The following is a 27,721-nucleotide window of genomic DNA, read 5'->3' as shown; positions in this document are numbered from 1 at the left end:
ATAGCACTTCCGTGAGACACCACTTCTTGGAATACAGATAGAGCCAAAAACGCTTTACATATTTCATCTTCCTGTATTCATAGTTTTAAATATTTTCATATGAATCTGAAATTCATACTTTCATATAAATATTTTCATTGATAGATAGGACTGGGTGCTAAAGTTTCTCTGAGTTTCCTCCAAAGAGATTCTGAACCCTATAGCAGATCCATGAGCTGCCCCTTAGTCATCATTGTGTTCTGCTCTTCTCACCTCTTTCTGCCTTCTTCTGCCCGTCCTGCCCACCAAGAGCAACAGAACACACTTCCCGGCTTCTCCTTGGTCTGGACTCTTCAAGCTTTTGTATTTGTATTACTCCTAAACAGCCAAATAACACAATGCAAGATTTGCTGGGTTTTTCAATACTTATGTTTCTGCCAAAAAAGCACAAATGACAACCACAGTGTTAATAAAACTGTATCAATAGAAGACAGAATAAATCAATACTTCTTTATTTAACCCTTACTCTTGTATTTCCCCTGCTTATACACCCTATGACAGAAAGAGTTGGGAAGATGAAAAAGAGTTAAAGAAGTATTTGTTTATTCTGTCTTTCACTGATAAAGTTTTATTAACGCTGTGGTTGTCATGTGCGCTTTTTTGGCAGAAACATAAGTCACTTTCTGTACAAGGGAAAAAAATAAATTAATCCAAGCAAGTAAATCATGGTCACTAAGTGCTTTGAGCAAACAAACATGTGCCTTATCTCTTCCAAAAAACCCGTGGAAAATGCATGATAAATGGAACATTTCAGAGAACATGTTATGTCACTGAAATAACTTTGCTTCATGATTGTGTGTTTATCTTGAAACAACTGACAAACCTTAGGGTATCTAAATTATTATCATTTGCTCTATATTTTTGTGATTTGTTTTCTGGTGAATCTTAATGATGTGAGGTAAGATAAGACATCTGCTTTTTCAGTCATAATGTTCTATAAAGAACAAATAAGCAAAAATACAAATTTCTTACTGTATTTGATTTTTGGATGATGTCCTCTGAAAAATATTTATGAGAAACAGTTTCCTTCAATTGTGTTTTGAAAGCATTAGTATAAACTTCAAAGAGAAAAGGACGGGGCCTGCTAATAAAAGGTTTTATATTAAACAGCAATAGAAAATATAATCATTTTTATTTTTAATAAAGTAATTATTCACAAAATCAAAAGGCATAATGGTAACTTTGTTTCTTTCAGTTGTTTGCATAAACTGTGTTCTGAATTACATTTTTAAATGAAGATTTCATTTTTTCTGCCTTTTTAAATAGAAAGGAATCACATTATTTGAATTGCTGTTGTGACAAATCAGGAAAGATGATTTGAATGCTCTGTTGCTTGCATTAGTAATGCCAACTATTTTAATTGCAAATGCTCTATAAAGATTCAGGTGCTGTTGTTCTAATACACAGTGGAAAATGGTGCATGATGCCCAGCACAAAGGCATTTATTTGTAAAATCTCTTAGTCATATTTGTGGATGCACAGGAGTGCCAGATTAGCCACCTCCCCAGTCAATGGCACTCTGTCCATGGACATGAAGAGCACCTAGTCTTCTCTGTTCTCAGCTCCCACTGCAGGAACTTGCCTGAAGCTGGAAAGTCTGTCTGTCACAGAAGATGCAGGAGCAGGGCCAGCACAGGATGAGGGAAGCACAGGGTCTAAGTGAGAGGAATGTTACTTACATGGAGCTACATCCCCGTCTGGATGTTAGGGATACAGATACAGGAAGAAGTGCAGAAGTGAAGAGGTGTGTATTTAGGTCCAACGGGAGGTACGATAGGAGTGTGAGGCAGATGGGAAGTCTTGGATTTTGACAGATGTTAAGTGCAACAGGTAGGAGTGAATGAAAGTGTGTAATAGAGAGTACAGACTGCTGTCAGTGCTGTGTTCAATTATATTATTTCATGCCCACGCTTGTCTGATTAGATTTAAACAGCCCAGGGCATAGACTAGAGTCTAATCTGAATGATCCCATCAAGACCCTTTTCTATATGAAATGTGATGATCAGAAGAACAAGCATTATTTTTGTGGTTTTTTTTGCATTGCCCTTCAACATATGTAAGTCAAAAAAATCTTAAGAACATTTTCCCACACTTTCTTTTCCAGTAATCCACTGGTACTATTTTTGTGCAGGTGCAGTCAATACTGCTAGTATTAGTAAGTTTCTTATTCTTTTTTCCCCCTTTTCTGAGTTGCTTTTTAGTATAGAATCATATTATCCTGCGACGCCTAAATTTTTTGTGGATAATATACAATGGAAGTCAGCAAATATACACCAGCTCACACAAGTTCAGAATCTGTTCTCTTCATCTGTTCCTTTGGCCTATGTTGAGCCAACATGTTACAAAAAATTAAGTGGAACAGGTCCAGTCCACTCACTTTAGAAAATAGTTCTTAGGGTGTTTTTTAAAAAGTGATCTTTTTATTTAGCTGAAGCTTTGGTGGTTTTACTTTTCTGTTTCATCATTTGGTATGGTTTTAGTTCATTATGTCATGGTGATTTTAAATTAGATGACATTTCTCAAGCTATTATAATGCTATCACCTCAAATGAATCTACAGAAATGCCTTTAAAATGTTATCATGAATTAAAAATTAATATAGTTATCTGTTATTCAATTTATTGTTGTATTCTCTGTTTCCTTATCAGCACTGAGCAGTAATAAAGATTGCTTACTTGGAAGTAGAAAAACAGAAAGTGGTAATTGCTTTTCATGATGGAAGCACCTTTGTTTTCCTTATATCTAGTACTTTGCAATGTATTTAAGTTGGCTGAACTATCATTTTTCTTAGTATACTTGAATCAGTTGACATTTATATATACATTGCATTTTGCATGTAAATGGAAAGTTTTAGGGCTTTGAATTTTGAATCAAAACATCAAACTTGTATTTTGTCTTGGAATATAACAGACATTCTACAAATTTACAAACAAAAACCCCAAATGTTTATGCTGAATTTGACCTAATATTTTTAGAAGTGTCTTTAGTGCTTGGCTAAATGTTTAAGCTCTCAAAAGTGAAATTATCTCTGAGTGAGCACAAAACATGGAAAGATCTAAATATGGAAACACTGTGAATTTTCATATTAGAAACTTATTATTCTATGGCTTTGTAGACTGATTTACTTTTTTCCAGCTCCTTCTGTCCTCAGTCTTGAGAACAATATGGCAGCAACGATTTAGTCAAAAGCTTAACTGCAACTTAAAAGATCTGTATATCTAGTAAGAGAGAGATGCTTGGCAACCACACATACCTCCCGCCAGCAACAACTCTATTATCAGAGCTTTATATGAGATAAAGTAAGATGATAATCTCACAGGTAACATTTTTAGGGAGTTTCCAAGTTTATTTAAATATAGTAACACCTGTTTTCTGTGCAGGCAAAAAAAAAAAAATCAGGAAGGTCCTGCCTCAAATGAATCATTTGCTTACTAGGACAGACACAGAGAAAGTGGTTTGGGAAACTCAAGAGGGATTTGCTTTCTTTATATATCTGTATATAATATGGATTTGCTCTAAATTTATATTTTGGACATTAGGAGGGCTAGGTAATAAATGCTGTTGAAGCACAGTTCTCTCACACAAGAAATTCTTATTGGAATAGGGACAACTGTGGCACTCTCAGATACAAATGTGTACAGCAAAAAGTTTCTGTTTTCTAAGCTTTGAGAAGCTGATATCCCTACATTTAGGGAGCTATAAAATAGTATAATTTAGTTGTCTTTAAGATCCTTCAATTTTTTCTGTTTGGTTAGGTTTGTTGTGTGGGCTGTTAAAGCCCATGTTTAAGTAAATTAACATGAGTGGGACAATCTGTTAAAATGCAAAGAGCTGACTGGGAAAAAATATCTTCCTACTGTTACAATGAACCTTAAAATAAAAGATGTACAAGTAATGCAGAACTTGGACTTTACACAGGTATCTTCCTTTTTCAGGGTGCTCCTAAACCAATTGCTATTGAGCCATGTTCAGGAAACAGAGCCGCAGTCCTCACCGTATTTTTATGTCTGCCCAGAGGATCATCAGGAGTACCACCCCCTGGTCAGTCAGGTAAGGTTCTTGTTGGTCAGCATCATTTCTGTCCTCGTGCAGTGCAATTTAGGCAAGGCACTGCTCAGCCAAGGAGTTAAGTTTAGAGCCAATGTTAAGTAAGGAATTTTTGCTTAGAATGTGATGTGATGTCCCAAATTAAAACCCAGTCATCAAACTAGGCTGGTGTACAATGCCATTCCTCATCAGCCTTTCCTGAAACAGTATGTTTGTACATGCCAATATGCTTCAACCTTGTCTTATAGAGCAAAAAAAATTAATAGGCAGCTGCTCCTACAGTTTCAGTTCAAGTTGCTATAAACTAGGCTTTATACGGAATACCAGTGAATATTCTCAGTTCAAATTGATGATTAGTGCACTAACTTCTAGTTAAATTCCTTCACACCATGAATCCCAATCCTGTGCTGTCCAGGATTCCATTAAAATATTAGCATTTCCCAGAATACCTGTTGGATGAAACCTGGGATTGTGTGAGGGAATGTGTCTCTTTCATTAGGAAGGTTTTCACTTTCAAAGTGATTACAGTTCATTTTGAAGCAGCATTTGCATTATCTGGAAGCACTTCTCGTGGCAACCTACCTTGTCTGATGTGTGCTAGATTGTTGTACAAAACCATTACAGCTATTCTTATAAAATACTTCCTAAAGTTTACTTAACAGGAGCTACCTAAAGACACTTACTTAATTATTTACACAAATTATTTACATAATTATATGATATAAAATGGTCACCACAAGAAAGTTTAGGCAGCAATATGGTGCTGCACAGATGACCAGTTTATTATTTCAGAATTGACTGGAGGTGTTGCCAAAATGAACACCTTTGTCATGAACAGCAAGCTGCGTAGTATGTGCCCAAAATGCTCTTATAAGCCAGAAAATACACTTTAAGGCTAACTTTTGTTATTAAGAGCCAAAAAGATACCCTTTTAACCTTCAAAAATCCATTTAAGAGATTAAAAAGTAGTGAGTAATGATGATGAGGGCAAAGTCAGTTGACTTATGTTGGAAATAAACTCAGCTAAGTGTTCCTTCTCTTCCTTTGGCCTGATGACTATCTGTTATTTATTTGGTTTTTAGATCAGGTTGTTGTTGTTTTTAGTGGGGAGGATTTTATTTTTTTTTCCCCTGAGTCCTGAGATGAAGACTTAGTTCTGAAAATGCTGTTTATGGCTTAGAGTATAATTTCTGGAAGTGCTATGAGAATAAAAGTGTTAATGATGCTTTGTCAAATACATTTTCTGGAAGAAATATCTAAATCTAAGTGCTCTGAAGAGAGCAATGAGGGGGGAGGGATGTTTAGCATATTCCCTCTTCATGTTTTAAGGAAGTGAAAAAAAAACACAAAGGTGTGTATAGTCTTATAACAAGGAAAAACATTATGAAAGGAAATTAAAAGTAATTGTTGAAATTGAAGCTTAAAATGTTTTCTTTTGTTTTCAAATTTAGCTACGATGTGCTTCTTGACAGTAAAAATGTATTTATCTAGTTACTTCATAATCGGCATCTTTTCACTATCTACAGGGGGGTTTTGATGTTCTTTGCTGTGTGTAAAATGTGGAGGGAATAGGCTTTTTGAAACAGGAGTTGGATTCAACAACACAGCAGGTGTGTCATTTTGAGTGTTTCTCAATATGTGGAAGAATACACCATTTAGTATTTAAAAATACGTAACATTTTTATTCCCCCAGCTTTCACTTCATTTAGGGTCAAAAGCAAACAGAAACGCTTGAGGTGTGCAACCACCCTGATTCAACTCTTAGATTATATTGCTATAATATTTTTTTCTTGGGTGTAATGAATTTTGGTACTCATGGACTGCTTTCACTATCTCTAACTAGGCATAGTCTAGGCAGAAGCTATTATGCAAGTTTGTTGACATACCTGTAGCTCTACTAATTCCCTTCATTCCTCTCCTGCAGCACTCACCTGCTGCTTCTTTCCTGGGCTTCCTGGGAGCAGATGCTGTGAACTGTGCCAAGTTACTTGAAATTATGTGGAAGCTTTGTGCAGCAGACATATGTTTGCTGTGCAGTTGGTTTCCCTTATGACCTAAGCCAGGTTAAAACAATGATATTTAGGTGGATAGAAGTAGTTTGGTGTTTGGTAATTATGTCTTGCCAAGTAATTTTAGAATCCTCTATTACTTGCATACAACTATTTTCAAGCTCACTGGGATCATTCAAGGATAAAACTGTTGGTGTGTCAAACATATTTGTTTAAATGATACATCAACAATACTGATTCTCAGTTCACAATGAGAGACCATGGGCTTCATTTCTTATGCACATATGTCTAGAACATAGGAAGGAAATGCCTGTTCTGTTCTGCATTACATTTTCTCCAAAATCAAGAGAGCTAATTCTTTCCACAGGCAATTAGTCTGTGCTCTGCTGGAGCTGTTAGAGTCGTATTGCTGTGTTTTTAAGATCTGAATTTGATCAACCATGAATTTTAGTTCTTTCCAAGCTTTGCATGAACAAATAATTTGTTGAAAAATGTCTCTGAATATTAAAAAAACCCCAACAAATGAATGTAAAGGTTACTCTTTCGGCACCATATGTTCTATACTTCACCTTTATAGCAGCTGGAAGAAAAGTTGAAACTACAGATGGTGGGTTTTGGCCAAAGGCTATGCAAGGCAAAAACTTCACTAGGAGACACCATATGTCCCAGTGGAGATCTGAGTGCTCTCTACTTCCTGCAGAAAATACTCAGAATTTAACAGACATTTGACAGCATTTGTTTAGTTCTAAATTGACACAATTAGGCTTATTTAAATGTGATTTAAGATAGGTTTTATACAGTTTGGTCATGTAGATTCAGATTAAATATTGATAAAATGCAATCTATTAAAAAAAAAACCAACAACCCACTATTCATTGTGACTCATGTTTTAAAATGGACATTAATCAATGAAGGAAGAATTTGTACATTTAAGCATCCTGAAAATCTGGAAAGTCAATGCTACCATCATAGTAGCTCAGGTGTAGCACAGAAGACCTTACATTTTCTTTTAGGTGTAAGCTTTGAAGAGGTTATTAACAATTCAGTTATACTTCTCTAGGGGAACGACTGGTTTTAAATGAAATTTTGCTTGGATTAAGGCAGAAATTAGAACCACATGATAAATTAGAATGATCAATGGAAAACATTAATCCATTTTAGCAGAAACTAAATTTCTCAGGTTTTGATTGACTGGTAGAACATGTGGTTTCATCATTCTTCTGTTGTCCCGTTGGTTGCATTGTAGCTGGGTAATTAGATCAAAATTCAAAGGTTCAAAGAAAACCAACCAATTTCCTGTACAATTCACATGTATATCAATATGCTTGCATGAATGTATGTGCATATCAGAAAAAACACTTGTGCAAATGCTTGTGGGCAGATTATAATATATAATGCACATATATGTTTTACAGATTTTATGACACATTGGAAACTAGGGACCATCTATTACTGCTGTAGTGGCTGACCAAATGCTTTAAATAGCTTAAGCTCTTCTCAACATCAAGGGAGATCTAATAATGAGAGCAGCTGCAACCAGAGCTCTAGAAAGAACTAAATTATACATCTCAAAGGATACTGAACAAAACAAGCCAGACAGGAGGGAAAAAAAGAAAAGAAAAAGGAAAAAAAAAAAAAAAAAAAGAGGAGGGGAATAAGAGGATAATATATAAATTACTTCATGCAGGAAAAGTTGCCAATGAATTACCAGCAGTGGAAATGCCAAGAATAACTCCTTCAAAGTCTTCATATGGCTCTGGTGATATACTGAGTAATTCAGAAAGAGTAGCTTGGTAGTGTGATAAATTCTGTTAAAAGAACTCTGATCATGTCATCATTATTATTAAAGCCAACTAAACCCCACGCTTTGGGGTATCAAGGTATTGTACAATTAGTTTATAAAACTCTATGATGTTTGCATTGCTCTTTGATAAGGCCAGTAAATTCTTTAAAGCACAAAGAGAAATGAGAATATTAGAGCATTTCAAAATGATTCAGAATCAAGGGATGTAATCTGTGAATTATTTACAGGTTATGTTTCTTCCACACAGCAAAATGACCCTGTTTACCAAGCAGGTTAAAGTGGCTGAGCACCCAGTGAAGATACTTTCCAATTAAGACAGTGAGCTGAGAGGTCTTTGAAAGTGTCTCTCTATTAAACTATAGAGGGCATCTAACATATAGGTGGCTATGACTTGGTGAGGTGAGTCTAACTTAACAGCTATAAATAACCCTTGCAAATTGAAATCAAGAACTAAATAAAACATAGCAAGAAACAGAGCAACTTCAGGGCTATCTGAATAGTAGTGTCTGATATCCTTGAATCAAAACAGAATTTCATGTAATTCTGGCCACAGTGACTGTGGGGTTCAGTCCTACTTAATCATAAAACTACAGCAGGATCACAGAATCAATAAAATTACCATGCCATCTGCCTTCCTTCTACTCACCAGCATAATGAATAACGACTCATTAAGTGTTCTACAAGACAATTAGCTCTGGATGGGGATTTTCAGTAACAAAGCTTTCTTGGTTGTATTTTTAATTTTTTAGGATTAAAGTGCAAAAACAAAAGGTCATGAGAGGCACAGAATCACAGAATCATCATGGTTGGAAAAGATCTCTAAAATCATTGACTCCAACTGTCAGCCCATAGAAAACCACCATGGCCATTAGTGCATGAACTGCCACGTCTACATGTTTTATTTTAATACCTTCAGACACATTAATATAAACATATAATTATTAATACTTTTAATAAGTATATTTAATTATATTGCTCAATTGTTCTGACCCTTGGAAACAAAACCATAGGTTAGGTTTTTTCACCTGTGGAGTGGCTTCATAGATGTACTTATTTCAGCATACAGTGAAGTAGTTGTAGACATACACCAGGGGCAAGTAGGTTCCATGATTTTTTACCTGCTACAAAAATATTCCTTCCTCTCTCCCTTGTTACTTGCAAAATAAAGCCAGTAGAACTACAAGGGTGAGTAAAGAATTTCTTGTAAAAAAAAACAGGGTAACACCCACATCAGATTCTGCATTAACAAGCATATCCCTGGGACCACTGAAAAGCTCTTGCCACAGTGGTATCGAGGCTGAAGAGCCCACAATGAACTTCAGAGGCTCATTCGCTAAGGACCACTTAACCTCTTGTCTTCTCAGACACAGGTTTTGGTACAGCATTTCACCTCTTTGTAGATCTTTTCTTAGAAAGAGGGGAAGAAAAAAGAACTTGTGGCTTACCTCTGTTTAGAGCAGAGGACTAGGCCGGATCATTAATCTTGTTTGTCCTTTGTGTGGTCTCTGTTCGCACTGGAAAACAATGACTTACCAGTTCAAGAGCTGTGTGTATGGTGTAATGTCAGGTTGCTAGCAGAGAGGAGTTTTGGCAAGTTATCTGTTTTGGACTAATGCTTACATGAAGTATATATAAAATATGTGACATCTAGTACTTAGAGTATTGCACAGCATTTTGAAGATGTTTGTTTATATATTTGTCATGTATTTGTCAATACCTATTGACAAAATAAAGAAGCCTTCTACTGAAGAAAACCAGGGAAACAGGAAGAGCTTAACCTAGAGAAGAGGTATTGAAGTTATAGAAAAAGGCTTTCTTGTTCCTTTATTAATAAGTGGGACTTCTGATTATTCATGTACATATATATAGCAGGAATTAGTGAAGAAAGACCATGAGTAATCCATATTGGAAGAAGAAAAGGCAGGGGCAGAGGTAGAAATAGGAAGATGTTAATAACTGGTAGGTTTTTTACACTCTTAAATGTATAAACAAGAAATCTAAAAGTGTATAATTCTGCATTCTGTTTTTAGCCAGCTGTTTTTTCAGTCCCATCAAAATAGTATCTGGGCATCCAACATGTGTATTTAAGTAAACGTTTGTCTGCATCATCCTGTTCTTTGTTCTGTACCAGTCTGCTTCTAAGCTGAGTGTTATCTTTCCTCCTTTGTAATTTTGGAGACTGATTACTGGCCTATTTCCTTTATTTGCTGTGTTTTATTAACATAAGTTTTTATTGATGCACCAAACAAATACATCGTATATTTATAATATAACAATACTATTTAGGAAGAAGCAAGTGACATGTAAACAAGAAAGGTGTTATTAAAATGCTGAGCAAAACCAACTTCACAATACCCCTAGAAGGGATGCCCACCCATCATAAGTATCAAGATTTCTCTGATGAAATACTGAAAAAAGCTCTCAGTTCTCCTAAGTTTCTCTGAAGTGCTAGCATGCAACTGGAAATAAGCCAAAATATGTATTGCAGCAAAACCATGTGGATATCCAGAGCCTGTGTTAATATACAAGAATGAGAAAGGCATTTTTTCTGGGCTGAAACCAAAGTAGGATTTACAGTTCCATATAATTCACCATTCATAGAAAAAAAACCTGTCTCCAGATAATATTATACATCTTCATTATAAGAATGATGCTCCCATGAGGGAAATCACTGGGATAACTCACATAGCTCAGCTTGCAAAGGTGCATGGCCATATTCCTTTGACCAGAAGCTATGAAGAAAATACAGGTTATTTTCAAAACTCAATGGGGAACAGAATTTTTGGAAAGTTTACTGTTTAAATTGTGTGAAGGCTGAGTTTAATCTGTGTCTCTAACCTAAGGCATGACTAGAGCATTTCGTATAGAACAGTAGTTTTGGTAATTGCATTGAAGGATACTCCATATTAGTTACCAGTATGCTGACAGTTAAGTGCTCAAAAAATAGAAAAAGTTAAAATTATGTGAGGAGATCTTGTAAGAGTTTAATGACTATAACTAAAACTAAACTTGCAATTAATATTTTAAGCAGTAACTTCAACTTACTGACATTGAGAGACTGGTTTGTCAAGTGTCATGGTCTCAAAAGAAGTAAAATCTGTTATTTTAGTTAACTGGAGATGCTTAGCAAAATAGCTCTTACTTGTTGGAAACTTAAATAATCTACTCTGAAGGAACTCGTAAATAGTAAGGCCTATTTTTGGAGTGACTGTTTTCTGCTTAATTCCATTTTTGTGCACTGCATCAAATGGGGAGCAGACTGTGTTTATAGTATTGACACTGTGAAAAGAACAGAGTGGAAAGTGGCAGATGGTGCTGATGATTACTTAAAAAATATTTATGGCAATAGCAAAAACAAAGTAGATCAGAAGAACCAGTAGCCACCACCACCCATCCTCCAGCCCAAATCCACAGCCATTTTTTTTTGCAACCTGCAGGGTAAAATCTACCTGAAAAGCACCGAGTTTCTTAGCATAGTAAGCTTTGCAAGTGATGAAGAATGAGGTAGGTATTGATTTTTGTCTGGTCTTTCAAAGCATTTTAGGTGATTCTGTTATGAATTAGTTTTTACATCGTTCTAGCCACAGAACCTTTGATTCCTTTATATTCCGAAGAATTTATCTGAAAAGGACATAGACACTTTGATATGAAGAGCATGCAGTATCATGTTCGCAATGTGTCTTCCACAAATCTTGGCAAAAAATAATGTATTGATTGGACAGTAAAAAACTGCATACTATAAAGCTAGCAACTGGGAAAAAAAAAAAAAAAAATCAGGAGAATAGAGGCAGTATAAAACGTTTTACAAATTTATCACTGGATTTCCTGCCCTAGAGGCACTCAATAAAATGAGAAATATTAATAACAACTGCTAAATACCATGAACATTTGTTTGGCAACTAGTTATTAATTTTTTTCAAAACCAAAACTGTCACTATTCCTCCAGACTATCAGAAATTGGGGTTTTTTTGTTTTCTTTTGGGGGGTTTTGCAGCTTTAGTTGCATAAAGGGAACTGAAATAATATCTGATGAGGCTGTAAAAGTTCTGAACAATGTGAAATTTAAGTACAGTTGTGTACATCTCCTCCACTGTTCCTGTGGGGTTCCTGAGCTAATTTCAAGTTTCACCCATGTGGCAGTTTGGTGATTTCCTCTCCTAGCTCATCATGGCAATGATGAATATGCATGTTCCTAAGCTTCAGGCTGTGGACAGACACACTAGAACCCAAACCTTCGAACTGAAGGCTCTAACTTGGAAAGAAACCTCATCCTTCAACGGTATCTGCCTGCTGACCATCAGCTGAAGTACTCAGGAGTTAACAGCTTACATCCTGATATCTATCACCCACAGTGTTTTAACACAGCAATCATATCTCTTCCAGCTTCCTTTTACCAGGCGAAGGCAAATGAGGTCTGCTTTAAACATGTCCTTCAGCCTTCTGAACATTTTTGTAGCACTGTGCCAGTTTCAGCTTCATTTCAGCCCTTTTTACCTTGCAGGTCAGGTTGTACTCAGAGAGTCGTGTGAAGTCTCATCTGGCCTTGCCCAATACCACTAAAATATCCTTGCTGCATCCCATTTAACTTTTACTTTTTTAAAACAATTTTTCCCCCTTGTAACTCGGTCATTCTGTGGCCAATGTCTTACATTCCTGACCTGTTCTACCTCAAGCAGTGAACTTCTATGGTTTAAGTTTCTGCTCATTTCCAAAATAGCTTTGAATTTTGCATGGTTGAATCTGCGTACATTTATATTCCTCAAGTTCTTGAGGTCATGAGCCTCTTTCTGGTTGATATTCTACTCCTTCTCTGTATTGACAATATATACCAGTGTTTGTCATGATTGAATTTCAGCAGCATACTCCTACTTATATGCTAAGGTTTTTAATTAAAATATTTTAAAAGACTGATCAAAAGATTGATTCTTGTACCTTCAGCATCTGCCTTTTTCCTCCTAAGAACTATTTGTTTTCTCTCCTTCCTGCAACTGCCAACATCCATAACTCCTGTACTAATCTCTCATCTCTTGTGTCTGCTGATAATTTCCTACAGTATAAGAAACCTTTCAGATGTCTAGATAATATTTTGCATGTTCTTACCCAGAAAATCAGTCAAGTTGCTGTAGAAAACTATGAGGTTGGTCTGGCATAATTTTTTATTAAATCTTGATGCATTTTGACCCATTTTTCCATTTACCTATCTTTAATTACTCTTTCTTGCCAAGCATCATATACCTGAGTCTGGTTAGTAGATCAGAAAAGAATGGAGTAATTTTTTTTTTCTTTCTTGAATCTAGACTATTTCTAGCATGAAATAAACAAAACTTATTCTTCTCAATGTGTATGCTGCTGCATTTGACGTGACAGATTATGAAATTTCCCTGGTTCGTGCCTTTGTTTTCTTGTATTCTTACAGAACTAGTGTTCTGATGAGCTTAATGTCAATGTATAAAACTTCTGTTGCTTATGTTTTCATATCCTCATTCCATTGTCCATGTTGATGGCCCCTCCTCTGATAAGCATTATTTCCTTCCTTGGAAACCATCAAATTCACTCCTGGAACAATATCTAGAAAATACTTGATCTCTACCTCATTCTTTCTACATAATGACTATTTATTTGTTTATACAGTTAAAATCTTTAGATACATGTTTTGCTAAATCTTTGGAAGACCAAACTCAGGTTGACTTTTGGCAATGCTTATTTCATTCTTACATTTCTTCAGCTCTAAAACTCAGCTGCCTTTGCTTGAGGCTTTTAATCCCTTCTCATAGGCTTTCAGAATTTAAAAAATGTGCATAGCCTACTTCCATTAGAAGTTCACTGGCTTCTATATAACATAGTTGCATTTGCTGGAAGTCAGGGAAGAGTCAAGAACTTTTCCTGATGAGTGTATTGCAGGTCAGCAGTAACCCTGCACAATGTGCTTTTCTCTTGATGTAGAAACGTACAGATTTCTAGCAGTGATTTGACCCTTGGAGGTTCTGGCAGGATTTATGGTAGCCAGGACCCTGTGCTCCCTCCCTAGTTAAAATGGCTGAGACAGTCTTGGAATCCCACAATGGGCTCCATGTGGAGGGTTAGGAAACTTCTATCCCTTAATATTTTGGCCCCTTTCTATTTGCAGCTCTAATTTCCTCACCATAATCACTTTCTCTAAACAAAGTGGTAGTTTACAGAGTTTGGTCTTATTTTCTTTTTTAGGCTGTAAAATCCTATACTTATATTACTCAGTGCTATGTTTTCTTTTGGCCTATTCTGTGACGAGGAAGACCACAGGATTAGCAGAGTTTGGAAAGTCAGAGTGAAAAAAAAAAAAAAGAGAAAATAATTAATGGCTCTGAAGTAGAAAATGTTCTGTAATGTTACATCTTCAGACTCGATTGTCTCCTGGTCAGACCCTTAGTCACTCTGCAAGGATAAGCTTTCCATAGTTGAAAAAAACTGTAGTGTGCTTTTCTTCTTTTGACATGAAGTATGCAAATGTCAACAAAGGAAACAAAAAGAAAGAAAATGAAACAAAAACCCCTCAAAAGTTATAAAGACAACTAACAAACATGTGAAGTTCTCACTTGAGAATTTTGTGGAGAGGTTATGTGATGCCTATGTCATTTTTAATAGAAATCTCATGGAAAATATTTCTCTCAGTAGTATTATTTATTTTACATAAATGGAAACATTGGTGATCAGATAACTCTGTTAAGCTGTGTTTTGTTCTGCTGTCTCTCGATATTGACACAAAGACTCAGTGCTTCTTACGAAGAAAATATGCAGCAATTGGGTCGTCATATCTGCGTTCAACACCTATAAATGTACAGCTTCAACTTAATGTGGTATCTTACTTGGCCATGTTCCTCCTGAAAACTAAGCAGGTGATTTTAATTTTGTACTGTTAAACACTGAAGATTCAACAGATGTCCAGTTAGAGTTACAAAATTAGGTGAAGTGAGCAAATCCCTGTGCAAGTGACACACTGGATGATAAGCGTCCTTCCTATTTGAAATTGGTGGTCTGGTTTTATATACAGTCAACACATATTAGGTGGAGCAGATGGTTTACAGTTAAATTAGAACCATAAACCTTTCAAAGTTAAAGTTATAAATTATTTAAATCTTTCAGCAGGGGTCCCATCGCCTATTTCTCCTTCCTCTAACTTTGAATTCCTTGAAAAGAAGCACCTTTTTTATCAACTGAAGTAAAATCTGTTCAAAGCTACCACTAGAAAGAGTTATATTGAGACCTGTCCTGATTCTCAGTCACACCATCATGGAAAGTTTCATTCATCACTGGGACAATGCAGCTGCCCATAATCTATCTTCCCACATTTACTTTATCACACTCTTGGGGTAAGATGCTTCCACTGTCTATTTTGGGGATAAAGCTATCCAAAATTATACAGAGACCAATCAGATATATCATTCTGTGGCATTTGATGGCATCCATCTGTTTATTTACAAAGCCATTAAAGACTAGACTACAGAGAAAATAAATTAAGTTATCATCTATAGTTAAATTCAGTTCTTGCATCTGCTGCCTTTCAGCCTGCATGGTGTTTTCTGAAATTACACTAGCTTGCAGACCCAGGCTTCAGGAATACATTTACTTCACAGCCTTTTTATGCCATTTCAGGTGAATTTCTAATGCATGAGCAATTTGTGGTTGAGGAAATGTTGACAGAAGGATGTCAGGGCTTTCTGTTGTTACCAGTTTAAAAGCATGGTATGGACAGTTCTGGCTTAAGGTAGCTCTTAAAAGTTTGGAGCTGCTCAGTTTCTAGAATCATGTGATCCAAACCCTTTCACAGAATCTTAGAATCACAGAATCTTAGGGGTTGGAAGGAACCTCAAAAGCTCATCTAGTCTAACCCCCCTGCCAGAGCAGGATCACCCAGAGCACATCACACAGGAAAGCATCCAGGTGGGTTTTGAATGTCTCCAGAGAAGGAGACTCCACAACCTCAATCCTGAACTTTCAATGTTGTGCAGCTACTGTGGGAAGTTAGGTTTGAATCTTATGGACACAAATAAATTAATTTCACTCTCATTATTAAGTAAAATACTTTTAAGATGAAGGATGGAAGATGAACTACTTTTAAGTGCTCTATATATTAAATTACTATTGTAAGTATAAAGGAAAAGGCATAGGATTTAAAGTTCAAAAATCTATTAATAAAATCCAATAGCTGACTGAGGAAATACATCTTAATGGGATACTTTTTTCTTGTAAGAGTAAATTAGTAACAGTGAACTCAGTTATTGCCCACACCCCTTCTGGTTGTGGATTAACTGCCCCTTAGCTATGACAACACTAGCAATGTCCTTTTGAAGGAGCTATTTTGGATCCAGCAAAAATATTAACTCAAATGACCCACAGATAGCTGAGATCTCAGGGTTGGTTTTAATTACCTCACATTTGTTAGAGAGGTTGCTGGTTATAACATCTTCCTTTGCTGTGACAACTTCTCTGCTTCTCTTACTCATGTGCCTTGGATAGTTCTGCTTCATGATCCTGGAACTGAGTGGTATAGAGTATACAGTTCAGAGACATCATGTCAGCTCACGTCCTGTAGGGATGCAGTAGATCCAGGTCAGCACTGTCTGTACAAGACCAGGGCTGCATTTTGCTTCTCTCTCTTCTTTTAGCATCTGTGTATGGTACTGTGCCTACACATGCAACCAGCTAAGCCATGCATCCAAATGACTTAGTCTTTTTGGAACATGAAATGGGGAACAGTGTGGGAACCACTAAATGCTGCTTTTTGGAATGAATTTGAGCCTAGCAAGGCTGTCAGAACTCATACACCCTGATGAATCATACCTGACTGCAGAGCTGCTCAAGAATTTCTGGAGGATGCACCACTATACATTTTGTAGTATTTGCACTGCATGGGCTTCTCTGGTACCAGGGTTATTCCTGCCTGCATTTACCCAGGTATAAAAATAAACAAAAATGTCAGAAGGTGATTGGTGATTTTTGTGATCATCTTTACAAAATACAGCAGACAAACGTTTTAACTTAACCCATCTTCATTCACACAGAATGAGCAGGTCCATTAAATAAAAACAGGCTGTTGAAAATATTGTTTTTTATAAAAAATCCAAACAGAAAGCCAAAGATCAGTTAAATGCATAGAAAAAGAAGGAAATTAAAATTAAAAATTAGATAGAGTTAGGTTTTTGTAAATATTATTGGACCTGGCCATTAAGTCATACTCCAAAAGGCTTACTTTTTTCATACTGGAGATATAAGCTTGAAAATGACTGAGAACTACTTAATATGGAAAAATGGCAGACAAAATAATCCATCCAAAAGGGGGACTTTTAAAACTTACACCTGTAGTGAATCGGTTTAAAAAGAATCCCCTTACATAAACCTAGTCTTTCTAAAATTCTTGGATCTGAAAAATGTTAATATGTGAATTTTCAAAATTACTAAGCATGAATCTGAACAGTAGCAGAAAAAGACCATTCTCATCACTTTGAGTCTTTCATTTCAGTAGTTGTCTTAAATGCTCAAAACATGCTAGGGTGTAAATGAAGGATTGCAAAGAAAATTACAATGGCAATTTATATTTAGGATTGAGAGTGACTCAGTGTGACACAGTCATGGAAAGTTTAGGATGACAGTGTATCTACCCTCTTCACCCATTCTGTGCTTAATTCCTACTATTTTTATCTATATTTATTAGTTATATTTCATGATTCAGTGATACTGAATCGTGACACTTCAGTATCTTCCATGAAGTAGTCAGTGTCCTCTGCTTTCTTTGAATGTAACTTGACTGTAAGTGGTAGTTAAAATCTCTAGTACCTTACCACAAGGCACACTCAGTAAGGCAGTATACTTGGATTTCAGTGATCAATGGTTAATCTTCCTTATCTTGTCTTCTGAGGGTGATATACCAGCATGACACCCATAACTGCAGTTCAAGGCTTCAGCCTTGTCCCCATTAGCATCATTGCAGACACTTTTCCAGCTACATAACTGCTGTGGGATTGTGCTGTCTTTACCCTCTCCGCCCTTCTCCTTCCTACATATTCGCAGCTATAGCTGCTTGTGTCTTATGCTTTCAGTTCAAGTTCACGCAACAGTGGGTTCACCAGAACTTGCTCCATAAAAATATCCAAAATGAAGAAGAGGCTCGCTGGGGCTTCCACCTACGAACTTGTATCCAAAGTAGACTTTAGTCCTTGCTCTATTACCAGATTCCCGGGTGTTTATGGGTGTATAGTGTTTCTCTGTGCTTTCTGTAAAATAAGAATTGCTACTTCGTGAGGAAGTTGTGGAAATAAATTAATTAATGTTTGAGATGTTCTCAGATTCACTGTTGTAAGTGTAATATAAAAAAGCCTCAAAAAAAGTAATTGATAGTATGGTTTAGTGCATAACGTCATCAATTTCCAGATCCCTGTATTGCCTCAGCAAGAAAGTTTGAATCAAGGATGGAGTTATGAACTCTTCTTCAGTTACTGATGAATTTTCAGATCAGTATCTTAATATATAAGATACTCTGTTTTGTTTTGATTTCCAAGGAAGTGCAGATTAATCCATTATTCTTCCTGTAGGTAAATTATTCCTGATAAATATATTCATGCAGGAATCTTTGTCCACAATAGAGAAATCCTGATTAGTCATCATGAGGGAAAAGAGATAAAGAATCTCAGCTTTCACATTGCAGCTGAGACTACACAATGAAGTTTTTCATAGAGATATTTTGGTTACTTGAAAATGTATCAATATGCAAAAAGGGTAACAAGTTACACTACAAACTTTTAGAGCATAACACATTGCATTCAAGAAGAAACTACATCTTTTCCTGGGGAAGCAGAAAAGGAATGTTGGCCATAGAGTGCAAAATTATGTAAGCATAAATGTGAATTTCAGATGGAATTTTCTTTGCAGTTTCTGGAGATTGTAATTATTTCATTCTAAATCCCAACTATTTAAGAAATATCCTCTGAATAAATTCCAGTTGCATTTGTATATGGACAGAAGGAAAATAATTGGTGGGGTTTTTTTAGAAAACAGCAAACCATGGCTGGCAGCACAGGGAGCCATGTCCTGAGCTGCATTAGAGGATTGCTCAGACTTAAAAAGGAGGAGAGTTAGATGTAGCTTTATATGCTCTGTTAGACTGAAATTAAAACATATCCTTTAATTACTGTTTTCTGATGATTTAAGAATATTTGCTCAGAAAAATATTTAGAATAGAAAATGCCTGGTTTTGTGTGAAACAATGCATTAAAATCAGTTTCTATCCACATAAGAAACCTTATCAGCTACCCATCTGAAGAATGGCCCAAAAGAGACATCAAATTTCTTCTGCTTTGTAAAGAGCTTGGTAATGCAAGATACTGAGTGTGACAAACGCAACTTAGGTTTTTACCTCTCCCCACTTTCTTCTTGAAGATACTGGAGCTCAGGGTCCCTCTTCCCTGCTTTAAAGCACACAGAATTCCACCTTGGTTTGTACCGGAGGAAATCTGGAATGCTATTACAGAACACTCTGCAAACTCCTATTATTTTCAATAGGAGTGATGCCAAGCTCCCTTCAATGTTGATTACAGAATCATAAAAAAATAAGGCTGGAAAGGACTTTTGGAGATCATTTAGTCCTGTCTCTCCTCTTTGAAGCAGTATGAGCTGCATGTAAACAATTCCTGGCAGATGTTTGTCTAACCTGCTCATAAAAGCATACAAATCTCAGATTTCTGTTTCTTACCAAGGACTTTTTTCCCCATGCATTGCTGTGCTGTTTGAAAATTTAGTTAGCCTAAATTTCCTCTGCTACAGTTTAAGCCCATTACTTCTTAACATGCCCAAAATGAGCATGGAAAAGAAAGATTATTGCCTGCCTTCCTTTCTCTGCAGTCTTTTATATTTTTGTGTTTCCCCTCTATCACTTTTCTCTATATAAAAATAATCCCACTTCCTCCAAACTGGTCAAGATCACGTTTTCTAGACCTGATTGTTTTGTACTAGTCCTCTATATTATGCTTATGCAAAGAGAGGTATAGCAGGAGCATAGAGTACTGAGGAATGAAGGGTGACATTGAGTATTTTAAAAGGAAATATTCCTAAAATTATAGTAGGCACTGGATAGCATTATTTGCAAGTACACAGTTTATCTTTCAGTCTGTTCTTCAGTGTGCCCTTTTCACATGCACAATTTCCATACTCCTTACACTGTTAATTACTGATGTCTGATATAGCTGAAATGATGTGCCAAAAAGCTGGCAGACCTAAAATGAGAGGTACATTTATGATGACGTAATTCTGAACTTAGGCAATATGCAGAATCTATAGAGTAACAGGAAAATCAAGGCTGTGGTTGATTCCGATTTTCTGCTTCCCAAATCTTAATTTTACTACATGACTTGACACTACAACCAGAAAGCTTACTCCACCCTTCTTCCTAAGGTTGGCTATTTTTAGAATTTCCTGCAGAGATCTTGGCCCCGGGCTTTGATTCCTTCTTTCCACAAACATGCCCATCTCTTTCCATACACAGTGGAGTCAATGATTCATGTCTGGCATAGTCAGCCAGCAGAGATCAGATATTTCTTCTGCAGGGTTATGGTGCTTTGTAGCAAGGTGCATTGAAAATTACATATCATAAAGAGGAATTTGTTTTAGGAAGCAAGTGTGGCTTAATTCCCAGCAAAAGTGGTGCATGGCAATTTAGGAAATATGATGTGCATTTTGCTTACAAGGACGTGTAATTCATTCCCAAAGGAATCTGTAAATTATTCAGGTAATCCTTACCTGTGGGATAAATATTGTCTCCTAAGACTCGTACATAGCTTTATAATCTGATAATCTATTTCATTAGTATAGCGCTAAGAAATTCTGTAATAAATTTTCAACTATTGATACTAGGCAACTAGAGTTTAATTCAAATGACGTTTCCCTGATATTATGCTTCAGTGATGCTTTCTCTGATTTTTCACCATTGATCAGAAGTAGTGATACAAAGAGATTTTTAGCAGGCTCCATTCTCCTGCATCTCCTTATCATAAATTATTGTTTTTTCTTCAATGATAGGTACATGAAAATATTTCACATAGTCAAATGAACAATCAGAAACCATGTCAAGCATTCAAGGCTTAGGTTTTGCATTAGATTTAGAATTTATTTTGCCAACTTCAGCACAAATCTTTTTTCTCCGCTTAGGGATGCCACTTTGCATTTCTTCCCTGCAATGGCAGTTCCTATGAAAAATTCAAGACATTGGATTTTATATCCCAAACTAGAAAAATCCATCCAATTGACTAGAATGTGATCAATGTAATAACAAATAATATGACCACAGGCACAAGCTGTCTCACTCAGACAGTATAGCCCACCTGTCAGAGAGTTTATGCAGCCAACAACAGATAACATTGTGACGTGCTATACAAAGCTCAAGGAAGGTCCACTGTCTTCTTCATATTGGACCAATTACACTATGATTTGTTATTCAACAGGTCTATGGGCTGCTGAACAGCCATTCCCCATTCTCTAATCCCTCAGTAGATCCTATCCAAAATATTCAAGGAAAAGGGTATGTCCCTTTTTGAAAGCATCAAATCCACACTTTGCATGAAAGAAGTCTAGCCACCTGAAAATTAAGAAATTAGTTTCCAAGCTCAACTTCTGAACATATTTCATAAGTATACTTGTGTATTTTTTTTCTAGCCTCTTTCAGGTATTCTAGTAAAAGTTGATGTCCCTTCAAACATAGCCCCTACAGTTACTAAGGGATGAAACACAATTATAATTTCAATAATATATTTATTTATACATTTACCAGTACTACAAAAATAGCATAAATGAAAGATTGGCACGCACGCAGTTAGTAAACTAACAAACCAATTATGTTTAAAAAGATGAATTCCAGTCAAAAGATTGATGCTCTCACAGTGCAGCCTGTGCACAAAATGTGCAAATACTTCACTTACTGAGATAAATTATTACCTTTCTCTTTTGGAAGTAAGATATGCTGCTATGATCACCTTTATATCTATAGATATATCTCCAGAACCTTTTCCACATGAGGAATTGTGGATATATTGATACCTGTGCCATTAAAACAGTTTAGGTTTTCGAATAAAAAATGCTTAGGAAAGTTCCAAGAAACATCACAAATCAAATTCATTCTGTAAGCAGTCAAATTAACCAGCTCTTATGTTCCTCTTGGAGTTTGTTCCATGTTTTGACTACACCTGTTTTTGTGCACTACCTGGTCTGCTTTCTTTAACTTGTGTTGCATTGCTTGGGTGCTTTTGATGAAGTACTTGTTACATTCTCCTTTGAATTTCCCCACCTAATCACAGTAGATACTGAATGCATTTTATTTTCTCTTTTAAAAAGGAGAAGTGAAGAGATGTTACTTCACCAAATTATTTTTCTTTTAGTGTCAAATTGCATGCTTGTATTTTAATGTCCCATTTCTTGCTCTTGGAGCTGAAACTTTTGTTTATTCAGCTGAGCACTGGCAGCATTGGTCCAGTTTTCTCAGCAGGGCTCACTGATCTGTCTGGTCCCTTACCTTGAAGGAAGCTGTTTCTGTTTATTCCTCAATGCTCCTAGAGAAATTGCCAGCAAATATCGATGTTAGTAAGGGTTACTAAGGTGCTTGTAATCAGATTTCTAGTGGAAGGAAATGAAAAAAAAAGACAACATTCATGTCACAGAGAGCCCCAAATAGTAATCAGATGGTAGTAGTAATAACCTGTAGCTGAAGAGGAGCACTTAACGTGTTTCATATTTGAAATACTGAACTAAGAATAACTTGAAGTTATGAGCTTTTAACTGTTGGTTGAGGGTTGTTGGTCTGTTGTTGTTTGTTTGGGGGTTTTTTTGTATTATTGGCATCTCTTGGATCATAATACAAGGGGCCCATTGAAAAGTCAGTAATGACTAAGAGCCCCACCTCCAAATCAGTAGTTCTAAACATTCTCCAAAGCATAGGGAAGAGAATGGAATATTGATTTCTCAAGAAGTAGTGTATTAGAAAAATGAAACCGCTTTAAAAAGGTAGGATGAGGTACCTCATTGGCAGTGCTTCATGAAATGCATTCTGATCTTCTTTGCTTTTATATGCCACTTGGACCACAAATCTACCACTCTTTAATTGTAATGCTCTTCTGCCAGAGCTTGAAAAGGAAACATTTTTTTCTGCTCAAAACATTTTCACCATTTCAAGCCAAACAATTTATGTAGAGGAATAGATCTCTGTTTAAAGGAACAAGAACAGACTACTCATTATTGCATCTGGAATTGTACTTCAACATGTTCTTTGTTTTGGAAGCAAGGCTGGGAATTATGCTCGTGTTATGACCTGACCAGTCACAAATTAAAGAGCTGGCTGATTTTGTCTCCATAGTTATGTGCGTTTCTTGTAAACTCTGATTGTGCTGTAATGCCATTTTTCTTGTACCAGACAGCTAAGGTTGAAATGGAAAGAAATTAACCTGATTGAAGTTGCAGGTCTGCTTGTAGTTTGTTTCATTCTAGATACAGTTGAAACCAATTTTATTTCCCATTAGTGAACAAGAAAAAAAAGCACCCAGTCTTGTGTACACTGAGTCTACAAAGACAGATATGCTACAGTTCGTTTTGCTGGGTCTCTCCCTGACTAAATGAGAAAGCACTGTTAGACAAGACTGTGAAGTGAAATACCCCATTTGTAAGCTGAAATGCCAACAGGGGATCAAATTGTTACACTAGACAGCTTTTTTTAACTGTGATGTTGCACATAGGTATAGTAATGTGATAAAAAGTACTAGTGTTTTTTTTCAAATTGCATGTGAACTTCGTATTAAAAAATACTTCATTGAGAAGAAACTTCTGACACTGTCCTGCAATTACAAATACCATTCCAGCTAATGCCTACTTCTTATGGACACCAAAAACAGAAGTGGAAAATGAAGTAATTTGTAACAATATGTACCACTCTTTCATGAGCAACTTTAACTATTCATTGTCTGCATATTGAGCATAAAGTATTCTGACTTCTCCAAGATTTAGAACACTTGAAGGTGTGATCATAGAAAGTAACATTCAAGAGACTGAGCAAGTTATGACACATTACTTGGAAAAAACAAGAAAATTACTTCACTGAGGAGGTAGATGCTGCTGCAAGTAAACATCCCTACTCATATGGGGAAATGTAATTTACTATGTTTTGCTTGTGGAAGAGGTTATTTATATTAGATTAAGGGAAAGACAAGAATCTTACAGGATTTTTGGTATTACTAAGTTAGCTCTTCCTTCTACATATTCAACTTCCTTTTACACATGACCCTCATGTGCATTTTTTGGAGAACATCATATAAACAATGGCTCCTTTATTTTATAAAGATTTATTTTTTAGGTAAACTCGGCTAATCAAAAAAATTAGTTCTGAAGCTGTAAGTGCTCTTAAGCAGATGCTTTAGAAAAGATTTTCATAGCATAGTGCCATTCTTGCTATGCATTTTGCTCAAAAATACCCAGATAACCTGTATGATTTTAGAAATGTTAAGACGTTGGAGTGTACTTTTAAATGTGTCTGCATGTGCTTGTGTGTGCATAGATAAGAAATGAACAAAATTTCGCCAGTCTTAGTCATCTGAACCATAACCCCACTGGGAACCCTCTCCTTAGAATGATCGAATCTGAACCTGGGTTACCTGGGAACCTGGTTAAGAAAGTCTGTGATGTTCCAGCTTTGTCAGTTGCTCTGTGCCATCTCTCCTGCCCCAGTGTCATTCAGTGATGTATCACTGTGGTGTATCATTAAATTTTGTATCTTGATTAAGTAAGAGCTGCAGTACTCGGTTTTGTTCACTATGCAGTAAGATTTGTGAATCTTGGCCATGTTTGTTGTTCCATATTGGGAACAACATGTGGAACTTCCCAATATAGAACTTGTTCCATATTGGGAAGAAAAGAAAGAAACACCTTGTGATGCTGATCTTTTAAGTAGAAGTTATGTAGAAATGAAGAAGTTAAAGATATGTAAAAGTACAACTTGCAGATCTTGAGAGAGTTGCTCAGAATAAGTGGGCAGATGCACCTCTGAACTTTGCCTTTAACTGTGGGAATTACATCATACATTGTAAGCAACAAGGTTAACTGACTGCTTGTACTTATTTATGCTCAAATTCTGATTCCTTAGGCACAGTATTTTCTAATAGTATTACTGATTCAGTTGGACTGTGAGCAAGGCATTAGCAACTCAGTGTATAATTGTCCATGTCTGCAGCTAGCTATTTGAAGCAATTAAATGTTTAAATGCAACTGTTTTCACATGGGTGCGCATTTTATCATGTTTATGAACTTGTTTGTGAAGTGCAGTTGTAGTTATATACAAAAGATATAGTTAGACAAACTTAGGGCTGTCTGCTGAGTTTCCCAACACATTAGAATGAAAGATTTTTGCAGAAAAAATATTGTTACTTTCAAAGGCAATTTCTAATACTTCTGTTGTTCACAGCAGACTTTTAAATTTGGTCAAGGAAAAAAAACCTATGAACTAAAGAAGTGCCATTTCTTTGTTCCCTGAGTTCAGTCAAGTTTAGTGGAATCATAAACTGTAGAACATCACAGTTTTCTTTCTTTTAGCTGCATTTTATACAAAAAAAATGGCAACAGGCCAAAATAATAACTGAACTCAAACATTTTTAAAGATTCAGGTTCACATTGCTGCCAGAGCAGCTATAGCATCACAGGCTTCACTGTAAAGTATTTGAGCTGCTCTAGCAGTGGGGAGTAATAAGAAGGAGAGTCAAGGCTCTCTGCTCTGCAGCCATACATCCTCAGCTTGCCACGGAGTCTTTTACCCCTTCTGAAGGGTCGCAGAAAAGATAATTTTCACCAACGGGATCATTGCTGACAAGTTGTATAGTTGGTCCCAAACATAAAATAGTTGTGTGGTGCAGCTGATGGGTGCAGTGTCAAATAATGGGGCTTTGGGAAGAACATTGCTGTTAAGCTAACAAAATGTTAAAGCCTTTTCCTTTAAAACAAACAGCTAAAGCCAGAACAAAAACAAAAAAACAAACAAAAGCTTTAAGAGTTGTTTTTAAATTACATAATTGAAACTGGAAAGCCATGTTCTTGGAAGTAATGGTCTGCCAGATTTGGCTGTACAGCCATCATTCTGGCCCCTGGGGTGAGCACACTGTGATACAGCCTTCAGTAATGTAATATTGTCATCTGTTTCTGCAGAACACCTGCAACGTTCATTGCACAGGTTGGACATAAGAAAGGGCAAAATGATGCTTGTACAAACAGCTGCAGTGTTTGCATCCTTGGTATTGCCACTTACATATGTTTTAATGTCTTTATTGGAGTGTGGGTGCTGTTGGATGCACACATACTTGTAAGGGTGGGCGTTTGTAGGTGTGTGTACATGGGCACCTGTAATTGAAATTAGGAGTTATTTGTTGCTGCACAAAAAGAACTATCAGTTTCTCAGAAGAAGGATGCTGGAGGGCCAGCTTAAACATTTTAGTGCTGTAGATGTATGATTTTAAGCCCTGGGTAAAAGCCGACTGAATATGTCATAGAGATGATTTGTCTTTGGGTGGTAGCAGCATCTCTCATAAAGCACTCCACTCAGTCTATGGAATGATATTGGTAGTGAATGTGGAGAATGCTCTTTTCCAGTAGCTTGAGGTGTACTTATATGAAACTAGCTGGTGAGTGACATGGTAAATAAAATCCAGAGGAAAAATGATATACACTTAAAGATGTATTTTAGTGACAGGAATTGCAGCAGCAAAGGCAAACAGAAATAGAGCCCTGAAGTAGCTATGCAAAAATAATAAGAAAGAAGAAACAAATTCCTTCTAGAACTAATGGTCCCTTGAATGTTTTATATGTTATCTCAAATTAGACCAGGAAAGCTCTGTTTAACAGAAAAAAGTATTCTACTTCATCTTTTACTTAATCTCATCTCTTCCCGTTAGTACCCACGCTTATGAAAAGCCTCTTAGGAACACAAGTGTTCCATTTGGAGACAAAAGTGCCGTGCACAAATTACCTGTGTAGGTCTGTATTGGTACAGCATTTTACTACCTAGATAGTTTAAACCACTTTTTTTCATATCCTTCTGACAGTAATTCTAGCACAGGAATCATATTAATTGCCATAGTGGATTTCCTTTCCTAACACTAGATTTCTCAGCAAATGAAAAATCATCCAGTCATTTCTCTCTAATTATGTGTGTCTCTAAATATCTCATTATCATTGGGAACAAATTGCATGCTACAAAGATAATATTATGGAGAACTGTTAATCTGTTAAGATGCTGCTTTTGAGTTTTGAGCATTTGATGCAGCTGTTAAAACAGGATTTTTTGCCACCTGGGTATATCATGATCATTCTGTTATAAAATTCAGAAGCCAAAGGACTGGACTTAGATTCTTCAGGCATTCTGCATTTCAATAAGTAAATATATCTATATATCCTTCATATTTTATTCTTTCCCATGTTTTAAACTACCCCAGCATTCTTAGGTGAGTCTGTAGCAGCAATAAATATTAAAATATTACATTTTATTTCAGGGTTATTTGGTTTGTGAATACCTTGGTTTTCATTGTCCACATATACATGACAAAACAGAATAATATAGTTGGATTCATGGAGCTTTCTTGCCCAATACAATCTGCATAGAAATTACATGTTTCTGTAGAATACCTGATAATTGTGCTTAGGTGGCTTAACTGTAATTAATGTGTAATGTGCACTCTGGCTAGAAAAGAGAAATTACCAGGTATTTACCTCATTATTATTGCAGCATGCACTGCACAGTTGTATTTTGTGGTCATGGCAGTGCAAGCTGCTGCACATCC

The 27,721-nt window shown here is 36.2% G+C and overlaps 1 protein-coding gene across 6 annotated transcripts in view; it reads left to right on the top strand.

Annotated features, from left to right (window-relative positions):
• ATRNL1 (attractin like 1) overlaps positions 1-27,721 on the top strand; it is a 451,738-nt gene that overhangs the window by 391,829 nt on the left and 32,188 nt on the right. For 5 of the 6 annotated variants that reach the window (XM_051618375.1, XM_051618376.1, XM_051618374.1 and 2 more), the window contains one exon: positions 3,974-4,088. In XM_051618375.1, coding sequence (XP_051474335.1) covers positions 3,974-4,088 — 115 coding nt within the window. Of the gene's footprint in view, positions 1-3,973; positions 4,089-27,721 lie in introns of those variants that run through there. The other variant, XR_007889398.1, reaches the window with a different exon arrangement.

This window comes from Apus apus, chromosome 4 (genome assembly GCF_020740795.1).
Source record: "Apus apus isolate bApuApu2 chromosome 4, bApuApu2.pri.cur, whole genome shotgun sequence".
Classification (NCBI taxonomy): Eukaryota; Metazoa; Chordata; class Aves; order Apodiformes; family Apodidae; genus Apus; species Apus apus.
Note: the sequence above shows the minus strand (reverse complement) of the source record. Positions and strands in the feature narration are given on the sequence as shown.